This window comes from Brachyistius frenatus, unplaced genomic scaffold, assembly GCF_029030835.1.
Source record: "Brachyistius frenatus isolate BFR_SWC_R1_liver_20210118 unplaced genomic scaffold, ASM2903083v1 Contig_144, whole genome shotgun sequence".
Lineage (NCBI taxonomy): Eukaryota > Metazoa > Chordata > Actinopteri > Embiotocidae > Brachyistius > Brachyistius frenatus.
In genome coordinates, this window is record NW_027210743.1 from 838,048 (window position 1) to 862,165 (window position 24,118).

At 38.7% G+C, this 24,118-nt stretch overlaps 2 protein-coding genes across 2 annotated transcripts in view; one reads left to right on the forward strand and one right to left on the reverse strand.

The window, feature by feature from the left end:
• The window catches only part of igfals (insulin-like growth factor binding protein, acid labile subunit), a 222,849-nt gene that overhangs the window by 169,413 nt on the left and 29,318 nt on the right, over nucleotides 1–24,118 (forward strand). The gene's annotated exons all lie outside the window — the stretch shown is intronic.
• Nucleotides 1,735–23,370, reverse strand: hs3st2 (heparan sulfate (glucosamine) 3-O-sulfotransferase 2). The gene is made up of 2 exons (XM_069715598.1): nucleotides 22,396–23,370; nucleotides 1,735–4,333 (listed from the first exon to the last, which is right to left on the reverse strand). Exons 1-2 carry the CDS (start codon nucleotides 22,905–22,907, stop codon nucleotides 3,715–3,717), a joined length of 1,131 nt encoding a protein of 376 aa, XP_069571699.1. The 5' UTR covers nucleotides 22,908–23,370; the 3' UTR covers nucleotides 1,735–3,714.

Genomic DNA, 24,118 nt, shown 5'->3' on the forward strand with positions numbered 1-24,118 from the left:
TGTAAAGTGTGTGAAGTTTCAGGGTTGGCGTATCACTGGAACTTCAATAGGTTTCCGTAGCAGGAGTTATAAAAGCCCTCTACAGCTTTCGAGTCCACAAGAGGTGAGTGCAAAACACATATTTGAATGCTCCCTCATTATTTATTTTTATTGAATAAAAAGGGAAATGTGTGGACTCTCTTGTAATGGATTTTAGTGTGTACTGTTAGACATTTCTGATGAGTGGCAGAGGTGTATTTTACTTCAGAGTCTTCCAAAGTTCATGACATTTACAACAGCTTCTTTGGTATTTACTTTGAAGGTTAGAATGGTCAGTCAGACAGCTTTTAGTTACCAATTCAACCTTTGTTTCTTCATAATTAGGATTTAATACACCAGCCTGATACACCAGATCCAAATTCACTTTGTGGGTCTGGTCACCTACGTTGGGGATTGTTTCCAGTTGCTGCCTAATGGGTGTGGACCTTGTTTTAATTTTGAAACTATTGGAGAAGCCTTTCACCAATTAGCATTGTGTTCTCGTGTTCCCAATCAGATGGAGATTCCCGCTTGTTTGTCCCAGCTCATCCGAATATGGTCACTTTGGCCTCCAAAATAACAAGGTGGTGACGGCTGAAATCTGAACTTGAGGCTTCATAACGGTATTTCACAAACCAGTGGGTGACATCATAGTTGGTTGCTGCTTGGTTATCACAGTTAAAAATCCCCACTGGTCACTGATTGGTTTGGGCTTCAGTGTGGCTGAGTGAACATTAATGAGAACAGGGTTTCTTGACAACAATCCCAGCGAAGACTGAAGCTGTGAGTAGTAGACAGGCAAAGCCAGAGTGACAGCATGTGTTTTAACTGCTGCAACCTCATCTGTGACATTGCAGGTGCACACTGCCTTCAATACTAAGAAGGAAAAGTTAATGAGCACAAGCTATGCCATTTCCCCGCATGCAATATGCTGCATATAATGAGGCATGGATATTTCCAAAAATGTTAAACTAATATTAGAAGTCACATGGAAAGAAGCCTGATAACACATCAAAGTATTTATTGGGTATCATATGGTTTTAACAGGGTGGGAGTTTGCTTTGTCAATGCCATCGAGCTCTAAGCATTCTTGGGGAAACGTTCTAAGTAACTGAGCTGAGACAAAGTTGAGCTTCTTGCTAAACTGGCGTGTCTCCTGATGGCTCACTGAGTAGCAGGCAGCTGCAGACAGCATTGGCAGGTTAATCAAAAATGTATGGAGGATATCACAAATGAGAGTTTAAATACTGCTGTTGGCTTACGGACATGTACTGGAGGAGCACAGTCAGAATGCAAGTGAATATCTAATTTCCTTAATATGGAAAGTCACATTGTCACATTAGTGTGAGTGTGACTAGATAGGGCTGCTGAATTCACAGCCTTGCAGCAGGGGATTAAACAATGAAAATGAAACACCTTTGGAAGAAGGCACGGATGTTTTTCATACTCCAAATATGCCAGAACTAGTTTGACCATTAGCATAGCAGCTTTACTTGTTTGATTCAGGTTGCTTTCCTTAGATTACCATCTTTTCAAATCAAATATAAAAATACATTCTGCAATATTAACTTATATCATTTAAGTTATTTATTATACTTACACAGAATAATATTAGTATAGTGTACATTTGTATACAAACAGTTGAGGATTTTGTTATTTTTCAATCCTTTTTACTTTTTGCAGAAATTGAGTCCTTGTTTTTCTGTACTTTTCCTTTTCTTCGGAGTTTTGGAGTCATCCGTAGAAATGATTAATGATAACTCTGATTGGCTTCAGGGTGAAAATTCAGGAGGTTAATGGAGCTGCTTTGCAAAGAGACCTATTCAGAGCGGAAGCACAGTCAAACCCATCAAAAAAAGGAATCTTGAAAGGTAATGAGATCATTGGCAACATTTGGATCTTTCAACAGGTGCAGTACAAACCTATCAGGGCATCTATCTAAAATTACCCATGAAATGTGGTCAGTAGATAAGATTGTAGGTTGAATATACTGGTCAGAAGAGTAAGTAAAAGTTATCTTGTTATGATCTTGGCTTTACAGCTGGTACAAGTTGCAAGCCTTGATTTGGATGTGTTTATTATGAGTCATCAAGTGATGAGCTGAAAAGCCTGTACAGTAGGTCTCTAGTACATTAAATTTAAATAGAGTGTTGGTAATGAAAACTCCTAAATGAGTGTGGTGCACTTGTTGGGTTAAATCTAGCCCAGTATCACAACAAAGTGTGTAATGGACTCATCAGTCTACTAGAGGATACCGTATCAGTGTCACATTCTGTCTCATGGAAAGCAAACGTATGTAAGATGAGAGCGTTAGGAAGGTCATGTGACAAAGTACAAAGAGTGTTGAAATCTGTGTAGGGAGGCAGTCTGGGGTGTTTAGATGGAACAAAACACAAGACTTTTGCCCAGGAGTCTGTGAGAAAACAAAACATGGATTTCTTGTGACGTCAGTAATTTACTTACATAACGTAATATATGTAACTTTCATAGAGTAACTTACATGAAATACGTAACATTACTATTATTGCATTTTTTTTTAGCCCAAACCATGATTTTCTTTTTCCTGACACCAACCAAGCAGTTTTGGTGTTAATACCTAACCAACTGCTGAACGCATCACATTAAACTCAAGCCATGTTTTTTATTTTTCTTATACCTAACCACATGGTTTTTTGTGGCTAAATCTAAGACACTTTACTTTCCATGCCTTGGCGAGGATAAGCATGACAGTAACATGGTATTGTCTCGTGGACTGATGGGTGTTTGATCATAAACTGATCAATATTACAACAAGAATCCCTGAATACTGTATGGCTGTGTGAACCATAACTTGACACCACAAAAGCAAAATGCTACAGCTCACGTTTACTCATCTATACAACTGACAATAAAAAAGAAAATCCCCAATAAATACTTGCATTTCAGATGTTTGCCTTTTATTTTGATGATCACAACAAAAATACAGAAAGAGTTTAAGTAGAGTTTAACAAATGGTAAAACTTTTTCAGTGTAAAAGCATCTGTTTTGATAAAGCTGGTATTTTTTATTCTCATTTTACAGTACATTTATTCAGTAAATTTGTCACCATTGCCTGTGAGATTTTCATTACGAGATAAATTTCATTGCAGAGTAATTGACAGACTGATTTTATTATTCATTTGACATTTCGATACAACTTCCTGTTGAGTGTTCGTTTTAACAGTAAAGACAGTGGTTCATTTTCAACGGAAATAAATAAATAAGCAATCTAGGTAATGAATATTCAAACATTGTCATCATTGTTTGTCTGGTGAGACTAAATGACACAACGGCAATGAAATGGTTGCTTGTCAATGAACTGGTTAATGAGATAAAACTGGTTGCCTGCTGATGAATTCAACCCATAACATGTGTTATGGGTATGGCAAGGAAGCTGTTTTTTTTTTTTTTTTTTATACAATTTTTTTTTTTTTTTGTGTAATATTAAAGAAATTACACTTGTCACCAGAATGACCCAGCATGATGTGAAACCATTTATATAATTTGATGTGTAAGACTGAGTTGTATACTATTTTATATTAATCTTGTCAATTTATATATATATATATCTTGATAAACTTGTCTTTTAAACATTTTGTTAAAGATACCCTCTTTTATATTTCAATGTGTCTCCCGAGGTAGCCATTTCAAAAACAGCAATGTTTCTGTATGGTACATTCAGTCCCACTTGAAGTCTTGTCCCACAGTTTCAAAGAATTTGATATTAAATGGCCTATAAAACTCCTGCAGCTGCTCTATGACCTCCCGGTCGATCTGTACATGAGTCCTGCCCTTGGATTTGCCAAGACATCGTGGTTGGCTGCTGCTCTCTGGCTTCTTCAGGCAGGGGAAACCTTTGGTTCGATTAAAGTAGAAGTGCTTGTCTGTGATTATTCGTTTCAGTCCCAGAAAGTCCTGAACGCGACCCATTTCCCCTGCTGGATCCGTTATCAGTCGCTCACCACTCACAAAGTGTATCTGCGACAGCCGAAAGTACTGCAGCCAGTTCTCCAGGTGCAGAATGTACATCCCAATCCGAATGGCATTCCAGGAAGTGTCAACAATACCTAAACTTCTGTTCTTAAACGCCAGCTCGTCGAACGTAGGGATGTCGGGCTTCTTGGAAAGAGTCTGTGTGTAGTCGGAGATGGCTCTTGTGACTGGGTTACGCACTACAACAATCAGTTTGGTCTCGTGGGACATGCTGGAGATGCGTCTGGGTGCCTCTCTGGTGACAAAGTAGCTGGGAGTCTTCTCTAATGTGATCTGGCTGTCGAGGGTTCGTGGCATTAGTCCCCTTGTGAGGAAAAACACAGAATAAAACACACGAATGAGTCAGCAAGAGTTGTATTTTTCTGTCCAGGAACATTTCACCATGCTTTTCAGTTTTATGAGTGACAAATAAAAACATATCCAGCTCAGGTAGAAGTTTCAAGAGGAATGTGAACAGTACTGCGTGTAACTTGCATCACAAGAGATCTAGGAAACAGTGGTTCAGAATGATTTTTTGCAGTCGAAGTAGCAACACCACAGTGCAGAAACTCTGAAACAAGTAAACTCATGTTTTAAAAATTTTACTCAAGTAAAATATTACCATACAAATGTAATTAAAGTATCAAACTTAAAAGCACCTATTATGCAGAATAGCTCATTTCAAAAGGTACTGTATATTATGTTAACTGATTATAGTCTCACACGCATTCATCACTTCTAGCTGGTAAAAATGGGACACATTATTTATTTAGTACTTAAGTAAAAGTACTAGTAACAAAAATACAGAATATATTAGATACATATGTAAAATTCTGTAAAAATTCATGTACCATCAGTCTTAACTTTGGTATAACAGCAACAAGCAAATACAATCTTTACATATTCAAAGGATTATGGAGAAAGCTGTGGGTGTGTTAAATAATTGCAAGTCTTTTGTAATGCATTAATATGTTGACACAAACACCTAAATAAAAACACAATGTGAATGTATTTGTTAGACATTCAATGGTGACAGGACAGCTTGTAAAACAAAACCATGCATCATAATTATCATCATCAAGCTGCCAAGTTAGCGGCTTTACAAACCACAGGCAAATGATTGCATTTGTCATATTTGTCATGAGAGTTTTCCTTCCCAGCGTAATATGTCATTCTGTTTTGGCACTTTGGTTCAATAACAGTTGATTAATAACCATCTTGTGTCGGCTGTTGAGACAATGAATGCCTCGTTCACAATTCGGTGATCAGCCATACTTTTTCACACATCCGTAGTTCTCTGCTTCCTCAGAGGCAACTCTGCTGTAGCATCGGCACAATAACTTGGCAGTTTGGGAAGAATAATTCCAAGATGGCTCTTTGAAAATTATCCTTAACGTTTATGATTAGAGGAGATATAGTGGCTGAATTTTTACAGCTATATATTCACAGCAGGTGAATCCGCTCCTGGACTTCAGGAACATTCCCACACAGTTTTGATGATAAATACCACACTTTCTTTATTATTACTGGAGGAAGGCTTCGATTAAAACCTAACCTTTCTCGTAGCTCTCTCTTTCAAGGTAGGGGTAGCCATAGGTTACCTCTAAAGTCTTGGAAATATTGATCCATTTAGCTTTATTTATGAATCCTGAGTTGCTGGCTTGGGTGCCTCAGGGCCACCAGGGAACTATTAATCTTTTATGAGAACAGCACCCTTTCAAGCAAACAGCTTTGCTACACACTAAAAAACTTGCAGCCATTTTCCAGATGGTGCAGAGTCTAAAGTGATCTTTGGTTGTCTGCTGAGGGAACTGTTTGTTATCTGGCTTGTCAAGTCCATACATTTCTACCATCCTCAGAGATTAACATTGTATAGATGAGTGAAGGATCGTGTATGTGCTTGTTCAAAACTGCAACTTGGCATATTACAGAACTTAACTGCCAACATTAACACATACAGTGAAAGGTCTCAAATGATCCTTCTAAAAATAACATACACAGCCAACCTGGTGACAACAACCCAACAAAACAGCAGCATCCTGCAGACAACATCTTTACACTTTCACCACACCAGGAAGGAGGAATTCAGGAAAAACAATTACGTTAATTTTAGACGATATTTCACACTGGAAGTTTTTCACTCACATTCGTTGTTTTTGTTTAGACACAAAAATATAAAACTCCAAGTGAGCCTGTCAATCAGATGTTGTAACATCTGCTAACGTACCTTGACTTATTGATTTTTACAGCTGTTAGTTTTGTTTACTCCCACTTGGTGTCTTGGTACCAGATACATTACAACAAAAGCTATACAACACTGAGAGGACTGATGGATGGGCATGATGGAATATGGTGTGTAAGAAAATGCATCTGAAGTTGGGAAGCAAGCTGCACTATTTAATTATCAGGAAAGTGTATAAAAAGGTTAATATAACATTATGGTGTTATTTTACCTAAAAAAAAAAAAAAACACTTGTGGTTTGAGGCAAAAGTTTTGAACTGAATGTAGAAATAGCTGTTTGAATATTCTACAATCAGTCCCATAAAAAAAAAAAAATCCCATGGCTCCAATAAACAAGTCCAAGTAAGCAAGTTAGTACATTCAACTACTACTTCTGGGCACAATGTCATTACTATATCAACCAATGTGCATATGACCAAAAATGAGGATTGAATGGGAAATATTCAGTGAACAATGTCTTTGATCCACACTGAAATAGTGCAATCCTTGAGAAGTATTGTCATTTTTAACCAATAAACCCAAAAAGTAAACTTCCCCAATAGCAGAACTTCAAGATGAGAACAATTTGTTACCAGTTATGAGACAAATTGTTTCTTCCGTATCTGTTCACACAAGATGCAAACAACAAATGAAAATGACTCTTTAATCCCACCTCCTGCCTCATTAAACCAATACCTGCAGCACCTGTATCGTCTCATTTCTGTTTCACCTCAGTTGTCTGTTCAAAGGATTGTTTAACTTTGCTGTAATTGCAGCCAATGTGAAGAAAATTCAACCTAGTGATCAAAGAATGTTAATCTTTATTTCTTATTGAAATTGGGGCTATTTAGAAGGGATGCTTTCATGTCAGTGGGAGCAGCCTGGACCAATAAGTTCCAAGGTGCCTGTCTTGGAGTGATGTTAATGAGGAACATGGCGGGGGGTGCCTGTAATATCTACAAATACTTTTTTTTTGATCTACAGTTCGTTTTGTAGTCGGGGCTCGTTCAGGTGCATTTGTGTGGTTATCACAAAATTAGCAGCCACATGTGAGCTGGCTGATATGAATGATTTTAATGGCTGCATATTAACCTTTAATGACCATATGTCCCCTTTTTGAAATGAGGGGGATAAAAAAATCTGAATGTGGATATGTTTTTGTTGTAAATAATGCACCTTTTGCTCACCCGAACATGCGGCAGCAGCACAGCAGCAGCCTAATTTATGTGTCGGTTCTTTATTAAGATAGCAGGAATCAGGCCAGAGGGAGAACATGTGATACCGCAGGCAGATGTCTGAACCAACCATCAGAAATGTACTTTTTAAGGGATTTTTTTTTTTTCTCTCTCAAAATGCCCCCAAGAAACTATCAGCACTGCACACAACATCTGAAATGAAAAGATAAAATTTAGGATCTTTTACTGCAGCGTGGTCTGGTATGCCTTTACCAAATAGCTGTTCAGTCCTCTGTGAATAATAATTATTTGCAATTAGAAAATCGACACAATTGTAACTCCACTGGAATTGCTTTGAGGGTAATCACTGTTCCTGGAACTTGGAAACAAACTTTGAATTACACTTTAATGTGAACATCTTTCCTTCTGGACAGCCACACTATGAACACACACATGCACATGCCCAGGCACACACCTTGATTAACTGACATTTGAGTGAAGTGCCCTGATTGATTACCAACTTCTCAATCAGGATCAACACTAAATTCTTCAGGGTAATTTACAATCTTCTTCACAATTCTTGGTCAAACTTTAAGTCAGGATGCATTACAGGCTTGGCTGTGACATTTTAATCACTCTGGGAAAATGAACTCGGGTGTGGAAGATCTGCTCAATACTGTAAATGAGATCTGTTCTTGGACAACGTGGTTGAAAGTTAATTTGTTCTGGATGCTTCAGCGGTGCATTTAATCCTGTAAAAGCACTTAAATTTATTTTTTTTAAATCAAACTTTATTTGTTTATGTCTGAATTTAGCTGATGTGTACCTCTTTTTTTAGTTAGAAATTAGTTATATTTTTTTACAAACTAGATTGGATGTGGTCTGATCGGTGAGCATCATTATGAGTGTGACACAAAAGAGATTGTTTCTTACACATTGTTGTATCCAAACCAAAAAATGTAACACAAAGTACCACCTCAATTTGTTTAAACACAGAAAACATCACAGGAATTTCACAACATGGAGATTTAAAGTGGGCGGCACAGTGGTGCAGTGGTTACACATTAGTCGCCTCACAGCAAAAAGGTTCCGGGTTTGAATCCGGGACTGGGCCTTTCTGTGTGGAGTTTGCATGTTCTCTCCGGGTACTCCGGCTTCCTCCCACCATCCAAAAACATGCACCTCAGGTTAATTGGTGATTCTACAAATGTCCCTTAGGTGTGAAGGAGAGCGTGAATGGTCTTTGTTTCTGTCTGTCTATAAGTGTTGGCCCTGTGATAGACTGGCGACCTGTCCAGGGTGTACCCTGCCGTTGCCCAAAAGTGAGCTGGGATAGGCTCCAGCCCCCCTGTGACCCTGTTCAGGATAAAGCAGGTATAGCTAATGCATGGATGGAGATTTAAAGTAACTCAAGTAGTCTTCTGTAGAATAGCACCCACAATTAAAACATATGAACTGTGCACACACTAAAGTTAAAGAAACCTTTCTAAAAGTTGCTTTATACAAGTTTATACATCTATTATTAAATATGACAGAATAGAATAGAATTTGAGCTCTGAGGTTAGACATAAAAAATAATTGGGTCAGTTTTAAATAAACTATTTCTTATTCCTACCACTGTAGTCAGTTATGATTTAATGAACGTTTTTTTGTTAGCCTCATGCCTACATTATGAGTCAAGAGAAAAAAAAGAAGCCAGCACAAAAATGAACATCCTTCTGCAACTCTTATCTCCAGGTTGGTCAGGATCAACGGTGGAAAGCACTGCAATCGTTGCCTCATTAATAAAGTGCAGTGTGCCGAAAGCTAGCCCACATACTGTGGTAAACCTGAAAGGGCCTGCTGGCTATCTCACTGAACGATTTATCTCTGCTGGCGCAGTGGAAGCAGGAGGTCTGGAGCTCACACTTAGTTTCCTCTCGACGCTGGTATGTCATTACAGAATGAATAAGCCACAAACGTGGATGTCTTTATTTCAAAGTACCAACGATTCCCATTAAACCCAGATACAGCACTCTTTTCCAGTGTAAAGTCAGAGCAGGTCAATAATTAGACTGTTACAGTTTGCCCAATCAAAAGTAAACCTCAAGACAACACTACAAATTAAAACTGAAAATGCAGTATTATATAATGCAAGTTAATGTAAGTGCATATATACCTAAAGCAAACTATTAGCCATCACTCTATATAAGAATACTTGAAGTATTCCAGAACACTTAATATCTGTAAATTGTCCCGTTGTTCTATTAAACACAATATTAAAGTTCTCATGGGGCTCTGAAGGTACAGGGAGTCTAAATCGACTCACCCAGTCAGGATGAGCAATTTCAACCCAGTAGGTCTGAGCTCACACAGGTCTGGAAGAAATCTAATAAAAAAAAAGGGATATTCACTCCTCAGGCCTTTGATTCTCATTTTGGTGTGAGTTAGAACCCACCCGTCTCCAGAAAATCGTCAGTTAATTTATGGTTGGGTGTAAAAGTTACCCATAGTGCAATAAACAATATTGTGTTGAAGTTTGTCTAGTATGCGATGGTCATTAATGTATTGTGTACCTTTTATTCTTTTATTGAACTGGTAAACAGTGATCTGGCCACATCAACAGAGGGTAACATGAGATTAATTTTTCTTGTTGGGAGGTGGGTTGAGTAAATGGTTCAATGGTTAGGTGAGAGAAACTGAGGTTTGCGTCCCCTTGACATAGCTATTAACGTTGCTATGACGGCGAAGGTTGTGTAAGACAAAGTGCAAGACATTACTGTTTATTTCTGGTTTCCAAACACTTGTTGAGGCAGTTTATTTTAAAAACCTGTTTACTGTTTCCATGACAACGCAGGTTGCACAATTTTAAGAAAAATTTAACTTAAATGCACAACACGATTAAAGGCATCCTTTAAACCCAAACAAGTATCTTTCCCTGAGCCCAACAACGTGCTTTTTGTGCCTAAATCTAACCAGGGTGCTAATTTAGGAAACATTCTTGTGGGTTGTATTTGAGGTTTGGAACAAACAACCTATATGGTTATATGGGTTGAAGTACTTGTTCTAATTGACAGACTTCACAGAGTGGACATTACCCTGACACCCCAGGACAAAAACTAAACCTTTTCAAAATATAGATATCAAATTAGTTTTTCCCAAACTGCTTTCCAGTAGAATCAAACAGAAAACAAATACCACAAAGTACCTCTCTTAAACACAAAAATGTCATATTTTTATGATATATATATATATATATATATATATATTGTATAAAGTATTTCGCTGCAAGCTGCTGAATCACTTCCATCTAAGCTGAGAGACGGCGGAGATGCAGACAAGCTCCAGACAAGTCTGTCTTGTTGAACAACTTAAACTTCTAAAGAGCAATGGGGGTTCATCAGGGATGCAGACCATCAGAACGATTAAAGGTCAGCTTTGAATCATCTCCTTGTGAACAATCAATGAACTCAGAATTTATTACTGTCATTCACTTTGCTCTGAACCTAAAACAGACTGTTGCATATTGTCAGTTCAAGGCAAGTTTTCGGTAAATTTTTCAGCAGAAATACAAAATTGTGCTGAAATCATGCATCTATCAAACAGCATTAACATGTTGTTAGTTGTTTCACATAAATATACATAAATGGGACAGCCTGTACATGAAATTTAGACACAACACAAACATGAGATTAATATATTTTTAAGTAACAACCACAAGTTCATTGACTTCAGTCTCACCCTGTCAAAAGTTTCATTCATATTTAAAAAAAAAATCGCCTCCACAATAATCCAAACCCCTTTCCATAATATTGTGCAAATTAATTAATTAGTAAATTACGTACTTTCACAATTTATGGTGTCACATTACCTGCAATACTGACTGTGATTACTACTGCACAAGCACTGTTCCGGGTGGCTGAATCCTAAACAGGAAATTATTGGGTCCTATACGACATAGTGCAGTTTGCCTTGGTTTGCATTTACTATGCCAAACTGCATTTATTGTTTTTCTTGCTCCAAATGTACCCACTTGAAGTTGGTAGAAGGTCCACTCCTGCTGATGGTCACACAAATTGCAACAATCAGTTGGTGACATCAGTGTGTCATTGTGCTGGGAGTTTATTCTTGCTCTCAGCGTCAGGAAAATAAGACCCTTTGAAATTGTTTGGTTTCATTGGAACCATTGTAAAACGGTATGAACCTTCTAATGGTGTATTTTGTTTTGGGAGAAGACAGATATCAGTCAGCTTGCTTTGACTACACAGAGTGGGAATGAGTGGCATTCCTATTTGCTTTAAAGTTGCATTGAGGTGCTGTATAGTTTTGCCCCTTGAATGTGATTTTTTTTTCACCGTGTTTGTGGGTGTGGTGATGGCCCCTGCCTTTCCCTGCAGATCTGTCTTGTGTCTTCTTGTTTTAGGTTGGGGGATCGATTGCTTTGGTAGCTACTAAAGACATTTTCCCACCTGAAAGGCCGTACAAAGGTTCCATGTTATGGTTCCATCATATACATGTAATACAGTTTTGGTTTCACATTGAAACAAGGAAACTACATCCTGATGTCTTCACCAACGTGGGCTACATCTCCCTGTACTGGATTGGTTTACACTGGTCTAACTTTGGCTTGAATTGAGATAAATGAAAAAAAAAACATTGATTTTGTTGCTACTATACTATTACTACAGGCACCTATTTCCCTCTAACGAAATGATTTATATTTTTCAGCATTTTATGCGTACTTTTTAAAGATGACTTCTGATTTCTTTGACCAAATTACGGAGAAATACTTTGCCTTGTTTTTTTTTACTTCTCTGTTTTTTTCTTCTTCTTATATTGTTTAATGGATAATGATAGACAGACTCAACTTCCTGTAATCAGTCTGAATGTCTGAGTCACCCTGAAAGTGTTTTCACACTGCAAACGAACTGAAACACATCTGTTGGTCAGACCAAATGTTGATCCTTCGATTTGGACCGTAGTCTTTAGGCACTTTCCAGACCTGCTTGTGGTTCAGACTGAAGTCAAAATGCCTGACCATCTTTTGTTAGGGTGTTTCCACACATACTAACCAGTCTTCTTCTCTCTCTCTGGTATTGTGCTTTCCCTTTACAGGGTCATCCTAATTGTTTGGTCCGTCCCATTCAATCAAAGGCCCGGTCTCACCTGTATGGGAAGCCATAATAAGCCTGCTTGCTTCCAAGACTTTTTTTTTTTTTTTTTGTTTTTGTTACTCTTTGATGCTCTGGCTCCTGTACTCCCTCCTTATCTGCCCTCTACGAAACTGGTGCCTCAACTATGTGTCTCTTTGGTTTATATTCTCACTTTAGTTACTCTTTTGAGTTGTGAAATACATTGTTTTGTCTTCAAAGTTGCCAATGGGGTGTGTATCTCCCCTCTTTGTCGAGGCCTTGCGAGCCAAGTTGTGACACTGCCCATTAATAATTTTTGTCTGGGGTTTATGCAATTTAAATACTGCTTAACTAATTCAGATGTAGAAACAATGTCATATTTCACACATTAAACATGAATTCAAATGTGCTTCTTTTTTCTGGACTGAAGTATCTCAACGGTCACAATGTCAATATTATCAGCAAGAAAACACATTTGAATGTGTAAATTCAGTTGGAAACTAACCAGTGTTTTATGTGCATCATCCTTCCCTTGACTTTTAATCAATCAAGGTATTGTGGCAACAGACTATTACTAATTAATCAGTTTAATGAATCAGAGGAGGAGGATTTAAAGCTAACACTGATCTGTTTGGGGTTTAACTTAGAAAACCATTGATCACAATGTGAAGTGTTTCTGCTGGTGCAGAGAGGTTTTGTAAATGGCCTTTACCTCCCACTGGACAACAAATGTTTGTCATTATAGGGACTAATAATGAACCCTGCCCATTAAACAATATGCAGGCTCAAAGGCTGACCGCGAAGAGGCCCTAATCAAAGTGTCCATTACATGCTGTGTTTGTCCGGTCTCTGGAGTAATTTAACAACCGAACAGTTAACACGATAAATTATAAGACAAATTCTCCAGGGATCTCATTGCCAATGTGTTATCACAGTAAGCAGCATGCAGAGTAATGATGGTCACAGTTGTTGCAATACACACAAAACTGTGGTGTTAAAAACAACATTTTCTATGAGGCATCCAGTTGGAAACTTTTTCGAAAGTTAAAAAAAACACAAACAAATACTGTAAAAATGACATGCTTTGGTTGTTGGTTTTTCTGTCTAATTTAGTAAATGTTGAGGTCTGGTTAGTGAAAACTGAGGCTTATATAATTAGTGTCTGAACTGTGCACTGGTCTGGAAGCCTGTCAAAGAAGCTTCAGGATAATTGCTTTTTTTTTTGGACACAATAGTATGTTTTCAAATGGAGCTTTCAAGCACTGTGTTTTTGTCTCATTTGAGCAGCAGCAAGTTATTTTTGTTCAATTTGCTCACAGGATTTAATATCATTTTTTTTGTTAAATATGTTTTTTTATATTCAAATGCTGATTTCAAGGTTTTATAATATTTGTGTTTGCGAGCAGACTGACCTGAGGAAACTCTACACACCATTTGCCCTGAAATGTCCTGAAACGCCAAAACCACACATAGACCTGCACCCCACCGTCTAAACCCATTACCAGTTTGTATTACATAGGGAGACTGTGCAGAGAAGATGTTCTTATGCTGTGTGATTCTCATAATGTCTGCGCCACTGCACTTCCTAAAAATGACATCTTCCTCCTTCCTGATATGACAGCATAGCTCCAGTGTGCACTGGTGAGGCCGCTCCATTATTAAACTATCACTCACTTAGATTACAGCTGTGATGACATCTGATCATTAATCACCAGCTACAGAAGCCTGCCACCTCAAAAGTCTATTAAGAGTTAACAAAGAGCAGTCCAGGCGATCACAGCAATCCTGCGGCCAATTCAACGAGGTGAGGAACAGAGGTGAATAACAATTCCGCGTCCTGAGAATCAAGCATCCATTTCTCTAATTTAATCAGAGACAAATTGGCTGAAAATAGCAGAGAGGCTGAGCCAGATGTGTTACGGCCTAGGATCTCTTTGACATCAGGCATCTTATCAGCCATAATGGAATCAAAACATATTTATAGCAGGACAATGCAGTCCCGCTGCACTGTAAAAAAAAAATTGCATAAAATATTCAACCTTGAACAAAATCCTATTTAACTGCTGTCATTTCAACTCAAGGCTCTTGTTTTCCTTGAAATAACAATTATTCATGGTTTGGCCTGCAGAGGCAAATGACTGACACTTGCTCTCCTTGAGCAATAACACGTTCAATTGAACTGAGCTACGAGCTGTCACATTAACATGTGGCAAGGCTGGATCTACGGACACTGAAATGAGGACACTCAGACTGACAGAAAAGCCTCTGAAATTCTGAACGGCACATTTTCAGATGAGGATCAGCGCTCATTCTGTGTATTTTGCGTAATTTCCTTTTAAATGAAGTTATAGCTGTTGGGCTGCTAGCTGATGAACACATACAATCTAGCTTATAAAGGCTTTTGCAGTGTTGTCGTATCATTCGGATGGAAACAAAAATGAAAATGTTTAATAATCTTATAATTCACATTAAGTGCCCTTCATCGTGACTTTGTGAAAGTAATAATCAGTGATGGGCAGATGTTGTTCCCATACACTTCCCCTAAATTTCTCCTCCTATTTGTGCAGCATCTTAACTGACATTAATGGCAAGTCCTTAAATTTACATCCACATTGCAGCCCTTAGCAGTTCTTTCTAGGTTTACAGTATAGCCTCTAGCAATGTGACAGTCAAGGATATTTATAAATGGAGTGCAGACGGATCGCACCCCCTCCGATGTTTTTCCTCTACACTTAGGTGGTGGGAAAGTACAAAAGGAGACAGAAAGGGGAGACAGAGGTGAGAAAGCTCAGACAGGATTTGATCACTAGTCAGTGGGGACACACTGGGTTCGCCAACGGGGGAAAGATAACAAGCTGACGATCTCTAAAAGTGAGATAAGGATCGCTGACTTATGGATATTTCCACAATCACAATGTCTGTAAAATTATACCACCATTGGCAGAGGGACTCTTGGAAGCCAAATTTAAGTCTATTTTTTATAACTTTCACATAATTGTCATGAGTCGTGCAGTGCTTGACCTACTGCAAATTTTGGGGCTGAGAAAAAAATACAATAACAATAATGACCTCATGAGCAATCTAGTTGACTTTGAATCTGTATACTTCTAATGGTTTTCCTACAATCCTAAATGTACAACAAAATGTGCCATTATGTTCATATTTTCTGCAGTATAGTAAGTGTGCATTTTTTTTTTTTTGCTGTAGAGGCAGGAGGTGTTTGGGGCAAATGATGGGTTCCCTAAGTGCAGTACAATAGTCTTTTGCAGCATGAGCATTTAGCGATTTTACATGACAGTCTGTGAATTTTTTTCCAGGCAGCATTATAGAATGTTTTTGCAAAATGTACTTGCTGTTGCAGATTAGTAGTTTTAAGAGACTGTGTTGTTTCCAATGTCATAAAAAATGTAAAGGAATAATTTGCATTTCACATATGGCAGGAAATTATCCAATGTGTTTAACCAGATCAAGTGGCAACCATATTTCATTAATTTGCAAATTGGGTCAACAACTTCTTAAACAATGTATTTCAAGGTACCCTGTGGAGTGTGTGTGCTCTGCAAAAAAAAGAATGAAAAAAAAATAGGTTCCCACTTACAAGATAATTGCTCCATAGTTTTACTAAAAGGGATGCATTGCTGTGGTTTCAGTTCAATGCTAACACCAGTTTGCTAAATGCAAAAAATGGCAATCCTAACATGTAAACTATACACTTGTAGTTTACGATGCTCACTGTGTTCAGTTAGCCTGCATTTTCCACCAAAAACCTAGTCTGACTCACAGGATGTAGAAATGTTGGTATAAACCTGCCTTTGGTTGACCGTTTAACGTGACATTATCCTCCCCTTATTCTATTAGATTTATATATGTAGTGCCAAATCACAATCAAATCTGCGTGTTACTGTTTTCTGAAATCCCCACCACAATAGGAAACCATAACAACCTCCAAGTTAGCAACCTGTATGCTGAAAATGGCAAGTTTTGACAAAGACTTTGTACCATGTAGGCCTGCTCAGTCTTGCCAGTGCTCATTTTACACACATGCAAATGTTCCACCAAAAGAAGCCCCCAACCCCAACACTATTTTGTAGGACTAGTGTTTCTGCATCCTGGACGTAATGCCACCGAGGGTACTTTCCTCCGCGAATACCAGAATGATATCTGCTATGAGACACTTTACACTTATGAACACTTAATATAGAGAACTTAACACAAAGCTAAGGCTGATAGGAATAATCATTTCCAGGTACTTGGTCATAAACTGAAGTCTTGAATAAAATGAAATTTTGACCTGACAGTGGTGCTACAGGAAAGTTAATACATTATTTGATTTGTTACAATTTCTCTTGAGGCTAATATGAATGTGTGTACCAAATGTTACAGTAAACCATCCAAAGGTTGTTGAGATGTCAACCTGATGGTAGATAGGCAGGTACTTTATTAATCCCAGGGAAATCCTTAAAATGGCACCTCAGAAAAAGTCGATCAGTAAAATTGTTACAACATAATATCTGGGCGTCATGGATGTCTGTACAGAACTTTATGGCAATCCATCCAATAGTTGTTGAGTTATTTGTCTTGAACAAAGTGGCTCATTGACCGACTGTATTACTGGCTAATATGTAAGCAGTGTAAAGTGTGATGACTCTTCGTACCATCAATGTTACAATATTGAAGTGGCACTGTTGGTTGTTTAATTTCCTATACAACATCTTAAGCATAATCGGTTCCCAATATAAGCACATGATTAGTTTATTTCCTGAACTATTCTATGAAATAAAAGCACAGCCCCTTTCTATTTCAGACCAGCCTCATCGGAGAAATGTCTCAAAAAGAGTTGTTTTCTAATTAATGTTAACCACTGCATGTCTCTGAGCTGCGAATGAAGACAGCTCATTAATAATGCAGAGTGGGCCAGACCATCCCTTACTCTATAATGTGTAGTTTTCTGCGCTAAATGAGAACCATCTAACTTTCTGTCCTCATCAACCTTTCTGATGATACTGTTCCAGATCTCTCTGCCTCCCCGAGCCAATTAATGTGGACCTGGAGAATATTCGGCACTGCAGCCTCTCATACAATTTCAACACTTCTCAGGGAGGCAACTAGAAGTGCTTCTGACTCCTGTGAAATCAATAGAGCTGAGATGCCCTTTTAAGTCCTGATGGTGTATAGCAACGTGTTTATGTTTGATCTTTATGATTCTGTGGAGAACGGAAAAAGTGGCGAGGAACGTGTGAAGAAATTGGTGGCAGAGAAACGTCTGTCTCATCAAGCCCTGTGTGGTTATGTGAATACCCTCACACAAAATAAATGAGGCCACATGTGTGTTCTGTTCAAGAGGCACAGTAATGAACACTGCACCATTTTTCTTCTTAGCCTAAATGGTCTGTCACACGCTTAATGTAACAAGACTGTGCTGAACAGCTGGCTAGTACACTGAAACGTACGAGAGTTAATTAGGTGTTTCGTGTTGTATGTTTTTGACTGTTCAACAGATAAAAGCTACTGAGAATTACAACAAAAAATTAATTGAGGTGTTTTGAAATGTATCATAAATTAAGTTTTATTTTTTTGTAGTACAGAAAATGAGAACTCAGTTGATTAATTTAGATGATCTTGTGATCACATGCATGTGTTAATGAAGACTGAGATGTGATTGATTGGTCAAAAAAACACACTTTGCATTTAGAATATTTTGATACACATCCAGAGGTCAATAATCAATTTTCAAGGGCAAATATATCAGTTAATAAACAGAAAATCAATAAATGGCAATTTCAACTTTTTGATCTCAAATTATGATGGAAATATTTACGATGGGAATAAAGTCAATAGTTGTAGAGATATTGTTACGAAACTGAAGCGGAAAGTTTGACCAGTTGGTGTCACTAAACAAAGGCTTTGCTCAGATAGCAGGCAAATCGAATGTTTCTCAAATCAGATCTTTACGACAGACTGTCCACACTGTTATATGCAAATGAGCAGATCAGATTTGGTGTGTCCAGACATGACCAACAATTTGCATGGGTTGCTGTGGTAACATCGTACTCATAGCAACGCCAGTGAGGTGGCTTTCCAACACAGAGGTTGCTGGTACAGAAGTGGCAGCAGACAATTTATTTTGGATTCTGTCCACGGACTTTTGTTGTCTCCACTCTCTGATAGCGCTCTGCCAGTGGAAGCATAGATTCTGCTCACTATGAACGTAGAGTAGCGTTGTGATTGACGCAATAAATCTGATATGAGCCACCAGAGCATCCGGACTGAGACACATTTGTAGAAATCTCACTACAATTACATTTCAAACAACCTCCAAATGTGGTTTGGATCAGGTCAGGGATAAACAAAGTCAGGATTCAGCCTCTGGGGAACATAAATATCTGCTACAAATTTCATGGCAATCCTTAATATTTGATTTTCAAAGAAACACAGCAAGTTACTTAAATTATTGAAAGCTCATCAGAACAATTGTACACTGTATACACATCCATGTTTCTATTTTGGGTCGGAAACATGAACAGGCTAAGTCTCCTGAATTTCATCTTTTTTAGTGTACTTTCTATTGTATTCTATGGATCTTCAGATACATCGCTCTGCTCTTTCAGTTTTTTATGATTGTAAACTGGCTGCTTTTCGAAACAGCTGTTTCAACTTGTGGATTCAACACAAATATATCCTGTATTGTGTGTTTACTGGATGACGAACACAAGTCTCTTTTAAACTCTACGGCGTGTAAGAGCTCAGGGGTTTACTGTTATCTTCTATATTTCATGGCTAAAATGTGATTTAAAAAGATAACCGATGGATTATGGTTATACAAACTTTTATTTGACCCACATTGACAGACCGATATGCCAAGTGATAAATTGGGTTTTTGAAGCCAGCTCAGAGTCGCTCATTGCAACAAGGCAGGGCAACTCATGCAGACTGTACAAATACATTATGCTACTTGCCTATGGAGACAAATGTCACAGTTAAATGAAATGGAAAGGTACTTTATGTGAAGTGTTGCCAACAACCCGAAGATTGTGACAGATAATCACTGAGGGCCAGCCTTAAACAATGAACATCCCTCAGTGCCTTGTCAGGTTGAATAACTGTTGTTTCAGTCTCAAGTCATTCAGTCTTTGTGTCCAAGGTATGGTTAAAGTATTTATCTTGACTATATGAACTGTCAACCTGTGAGAAGTGTGCAGTATTCCTTCTTTGTAATTTTCCACAAGCGGCATCAAATCAGCATGGGACTTCAATTTATCTTAATTTAAAGTGACACAGTAAAAAAAAAAACTAAATCAAACCTCTACCGCCTAAACCTCTGCTCTCATAGTTTGCTAAGTGAAGTAAATAGTTGTTGTGTCATTAGGCTGTTTAAAAATGGTAGATTTTGATGTAAATGATGAAAGGTTGCGAAAGCAGTGGGCTAATGGTGAGGGCAGGATAATGTCTGATGTGTTGATGTCTGATCTGGTCGGATGTGTCGAGGCAGAAAAATGCACCAGCTGTTTGTTTCAGCATATTTCTGCTGTTTTGGGTTGTAATTCAGATGTTTAACTGATGTTTGGATCTTCTGTTGCTTTAGTGTGCTGTGTGTTAATAAAGAAAGGCCGGTGATGTACAACTGACTCAATTACACTGCCCACATTTGGACATGTGTGTGCATGTCTTTCCATAAAACTCACACATCCTCTGGGCCCATGTAAAAAGTGCACTGAGGTATTTGCTGAAGTACTTAACTGGCTTTCCAGCTCACTCTGTTAATTGATTCGAAGATGAACACCTTTTGTTTGGGAATTAATTGTTGTGTTTGTTTCACAGATTAAATTGATTTAGAAATAATAAAGACTAAATGATCATTAAGAAGCCCCTCGGGGAGTTTTCCTCAACTATTTAGAAAGCAGAAAGCACCTTACCATGCATGCAAATGAAAGGAAATCACAGCGTAAGTGTGATAACCAAATATAGTAAATGGAATATTAAAATGAATATCAGAGATGGCAAAAAGTCCTTAATAACATGCACATTATTGAACAAGTGTTTGGTGTCTAAACATCCCACCAGGGGAGGGAAGGGGAGGAGATTTCATGTCTTACAATGGATTTTTATTATATTATAGCCTCTGGTTCATTAGTTTGAGAGTGAAACAAATTCTCGTTATATCAGTGGGAGGCTGCTTTTGTGATACAACTCCATTGTACAACCATTCTTTGCGTAGCTGTATATGTGTGTGGTGTCTGCATGAGTACACTGATATTATTTCTAGCATCATCAACAATGCAATATTTTATTTCTTCACATTTGACTCTACATGGTCAGCCTTGTTCTGTCAGCTCATTTTAGTTAAATCAAACTTATATTTATGTGTAACAGATATTACAAATAATAAAAATAAACTTTTTTACTTGAGGAAAATGTTGCGTAATCTGATCTGAAATGAGACCCTAAAAACAAGCAGACTCAAAGTGTTGTAATGACTTTACTTACAGATGATTGTTGTGTGTGTTTACATCACAACATCACTGGGCAGTTTATTTAAGTAAAAAGACAGGCACACTTTCATCCCAAAGATGTTCTATACATATCAAGTATAGAAAATATAGCTCAACTTACAAGCACACAAATTTAGCCTAGTGGTTCTGAGAACCAGATGGTGATGGAGTCCCACCATTTTGCCATCTAATCTGTGTGGTTTCAACAGTTCAGTCTCAATAATAACCAGTGTCTCAGAAGAAAATAAATATCCCTGCATTTCTATAATTTTTAACATCATGTAATCAATCACTAATAATGACAAATATTCTAACTTTGGCTGCTCAAAGCCAAGGTCAATCAAAAACACCTCTTAGTGTGCATGTTTGCCAAAATCTGAGACAACTATTAGCTGGGCCTTGATGGACAGGCACTCATATGATAATTCACTGCAGCCTCTGCTGTTCATTCCTGCAGTGCAGACTGAGAACAGACTTCCTCGCTTGTTTTGAAAGCAACGTCACAGACCCCACTGTGGGGAAGTGAGTGGAAAGCTCCAAAAATCACATGTAACGGAACACAACACCATCCATCTTCTGAGGAAAACATTTTGCATTTTCAGTTTGTCAGTTTGTAGATTCAACAGGGGTCATCCAGACAAAAATGTGTGTGTGTGGGGGTGGAGGGGGTGGGGGGGGGGGCACCTTGTGAGCCCCTTCACCAACCAGTGCAAGATGATTTTGTGCCCAGCTGAAGCCAGAGGGCTGCCTGTGTCATCTCTGGTGTTTGCTCAGATTATTTGGTGTGTGAACTGCATCAGCCGACATCAGCCTCATGGCGCTCTGGGCTCAGCACCATGGAGCTCTGGTGACAGCTAACATGTGCAGTGCTGAGATAAAAGAGCATTGTACTGACTAAAAAGTAGTAAAAACTTGTGATCTCAGTGGTGACATGTCAAACTTGGGCATGAGGATGTGTGTGTGTGTGTGTGTGTGTGTGTGTGTGTGTGTGTGTGTGTGTGTGTGTGTGTGTGTGTGTGTGTGTGTGTGTGTGTGTGTGTGTGTGTGTGTGTGTGTGTGTGGTCGCCTCACCAAAAAAAGTCCCTGATACTGTACACAGCTATGTGCCTCTTAAAATGATTTATAGGACATTGAGACATAGTACAATTTATGAAAAGTGCCTTAGACTTTGCCTTCATATTGATCAGAAACTAGGTTAAATAGCCTACTACAGGACCTCTCATGACAAGAGTCACCTGTCAAGCAGAGCGGAGGGGTGACTGCACTGTGACAGAAGTAAGGGAAACGGCACCATCTATGCAGATATAACAAGACAAATGTCCATCATTTAACTTGGTAGCTCAATGAAATCGAACATTTGTATTTCATTGTTTGTTTCCTATTCTGCTCACCTGTACCAGTCCAGCCCTCTGTCATAGTTTCTGTCGAAAAAGTGCGGCTCTGTTCCGAGTGCGCGCACATCTGGATGTATCCGGATGAACTCCAGCACCGCCCTGGTTCCTCCTTTCTTCACGCCGACTATTAACGCGTTAGGCAGCTTCTTATTCCCATATTTCTGCGCAACACTCATGTTTCTCAACTTCGTGTCAGCCCAGTGAGTACCCAGCGAGGCAGGGGCTTTATCTTGGTCGCGGAGATCACTTGATCCCCGCTGGTCAGCAGACTCATGCAGAGCGGACTTGACTTCCAGCGAAGCGCAATTGTCCAATTTCCCCAGAAGTTTCTTCCCTCCTGCGTTCTTGCTCGGTGGGCATCGTTTCCCCTCGTAACCGTGGTTTGTCATGATTGTGCTGCGACAAAAAATAATACTATAGCATAAATAGGTGCAAGACAGTGACACGGTGAAGATGAAGGCGAATCTGGCGCTGAATCTGTTCGCAGATGAGAGGAACCTATGTGCCATGTCTCCATGGGTTCAAAGTGCTGCATGATTTTCCATCGGAGTCTTCCTCCTCTGTTGCTCTGCGGTCGGAGTCTGGCAATAATGTAGGTTCCAAAGTCAGACAGACTGGCATATGAGGATAGGGGTGGCTTCTTGGAGGCATCAACTGCGCATAAGTCGCATTATTTCTTCTCATAGGCTGCTGAACTGTGAGAGGAAACTTGAGCTGAATATGATTACAGCTGAGGAAAATTGGGTCAGTCCTCCTTTAAACAAGTTCTTCTTAAGTAGTTTGAAGTGACTCATTTAGTGATGCCACAGCGGAGGAATTTGACGCCCATCGTTCTCCTCCTTCTCCTTGTTGTGCGTCGATTGAGAGAAAAGGAAAAAAGTGTCCAAGTGTCCTCAGTGTCCCTAAAAACTCTCACCAGCACGATCGTTCTGCTCGCCTCTGAGGGGATTTCGATACTCAGCCCTCCTCTCCCTTTCATAATGAAGTTGTGAAGATATATGCACTTAGGCTACCAGGTATAAATATTTAATCAACCCCCTGACGTCATGCACATGCTCATAATTCTATATGCGTTTATCTTTTAAAGGAACATCCCAGATATTTTAGGGGAGATCATTTGGAGTTTTTAAGATTCAAACAAATTGTGTCTGGGAATCATTTAAGTTTTGATTTCATTACTTCTGCATGGCTGATGTGTAAAACATTTTTACAACACGTGCAGCATTCAGAAAAACAAATGTGATAAAACAAAGTGAGAAACATCAGATACCAAAAAGTGATAAAGACAGCTGCACTTGTTGTTACAGTGGTGACTCATGTTTGTTTGTTGAATCGTTGAAAAGGGCTGATTCAGATATTTTTTCAGATATGTGCTGTTCCACATTTAAAGTTGTGTTTTCTGCATGCGTTGTCAAATTGGTGGCAGATGTTTCCTTAGTTTTCTTGCATTGTCCTTTGTTTTCTTCAATTGCAGTGCGTGGAACTCTCAGGGCCACTATGATGAGCTACATTCAGACAGCCAATGAGAAGCCACCTTGGTTTTGAAAGCACCTGTAAAGAGTTATGCAATCAATTTCCTGCTGTGTATAGCATGTTTGGTGTTCACTTAAAACATAATGATTAAGGCTGAGGGTCACTCTCTACATGTTGAGTAATTTCTGTACACATCACCTGGGTATTAGCCGCCTCTGGAAGTCCAGATCACAATTGATCCCCTGCG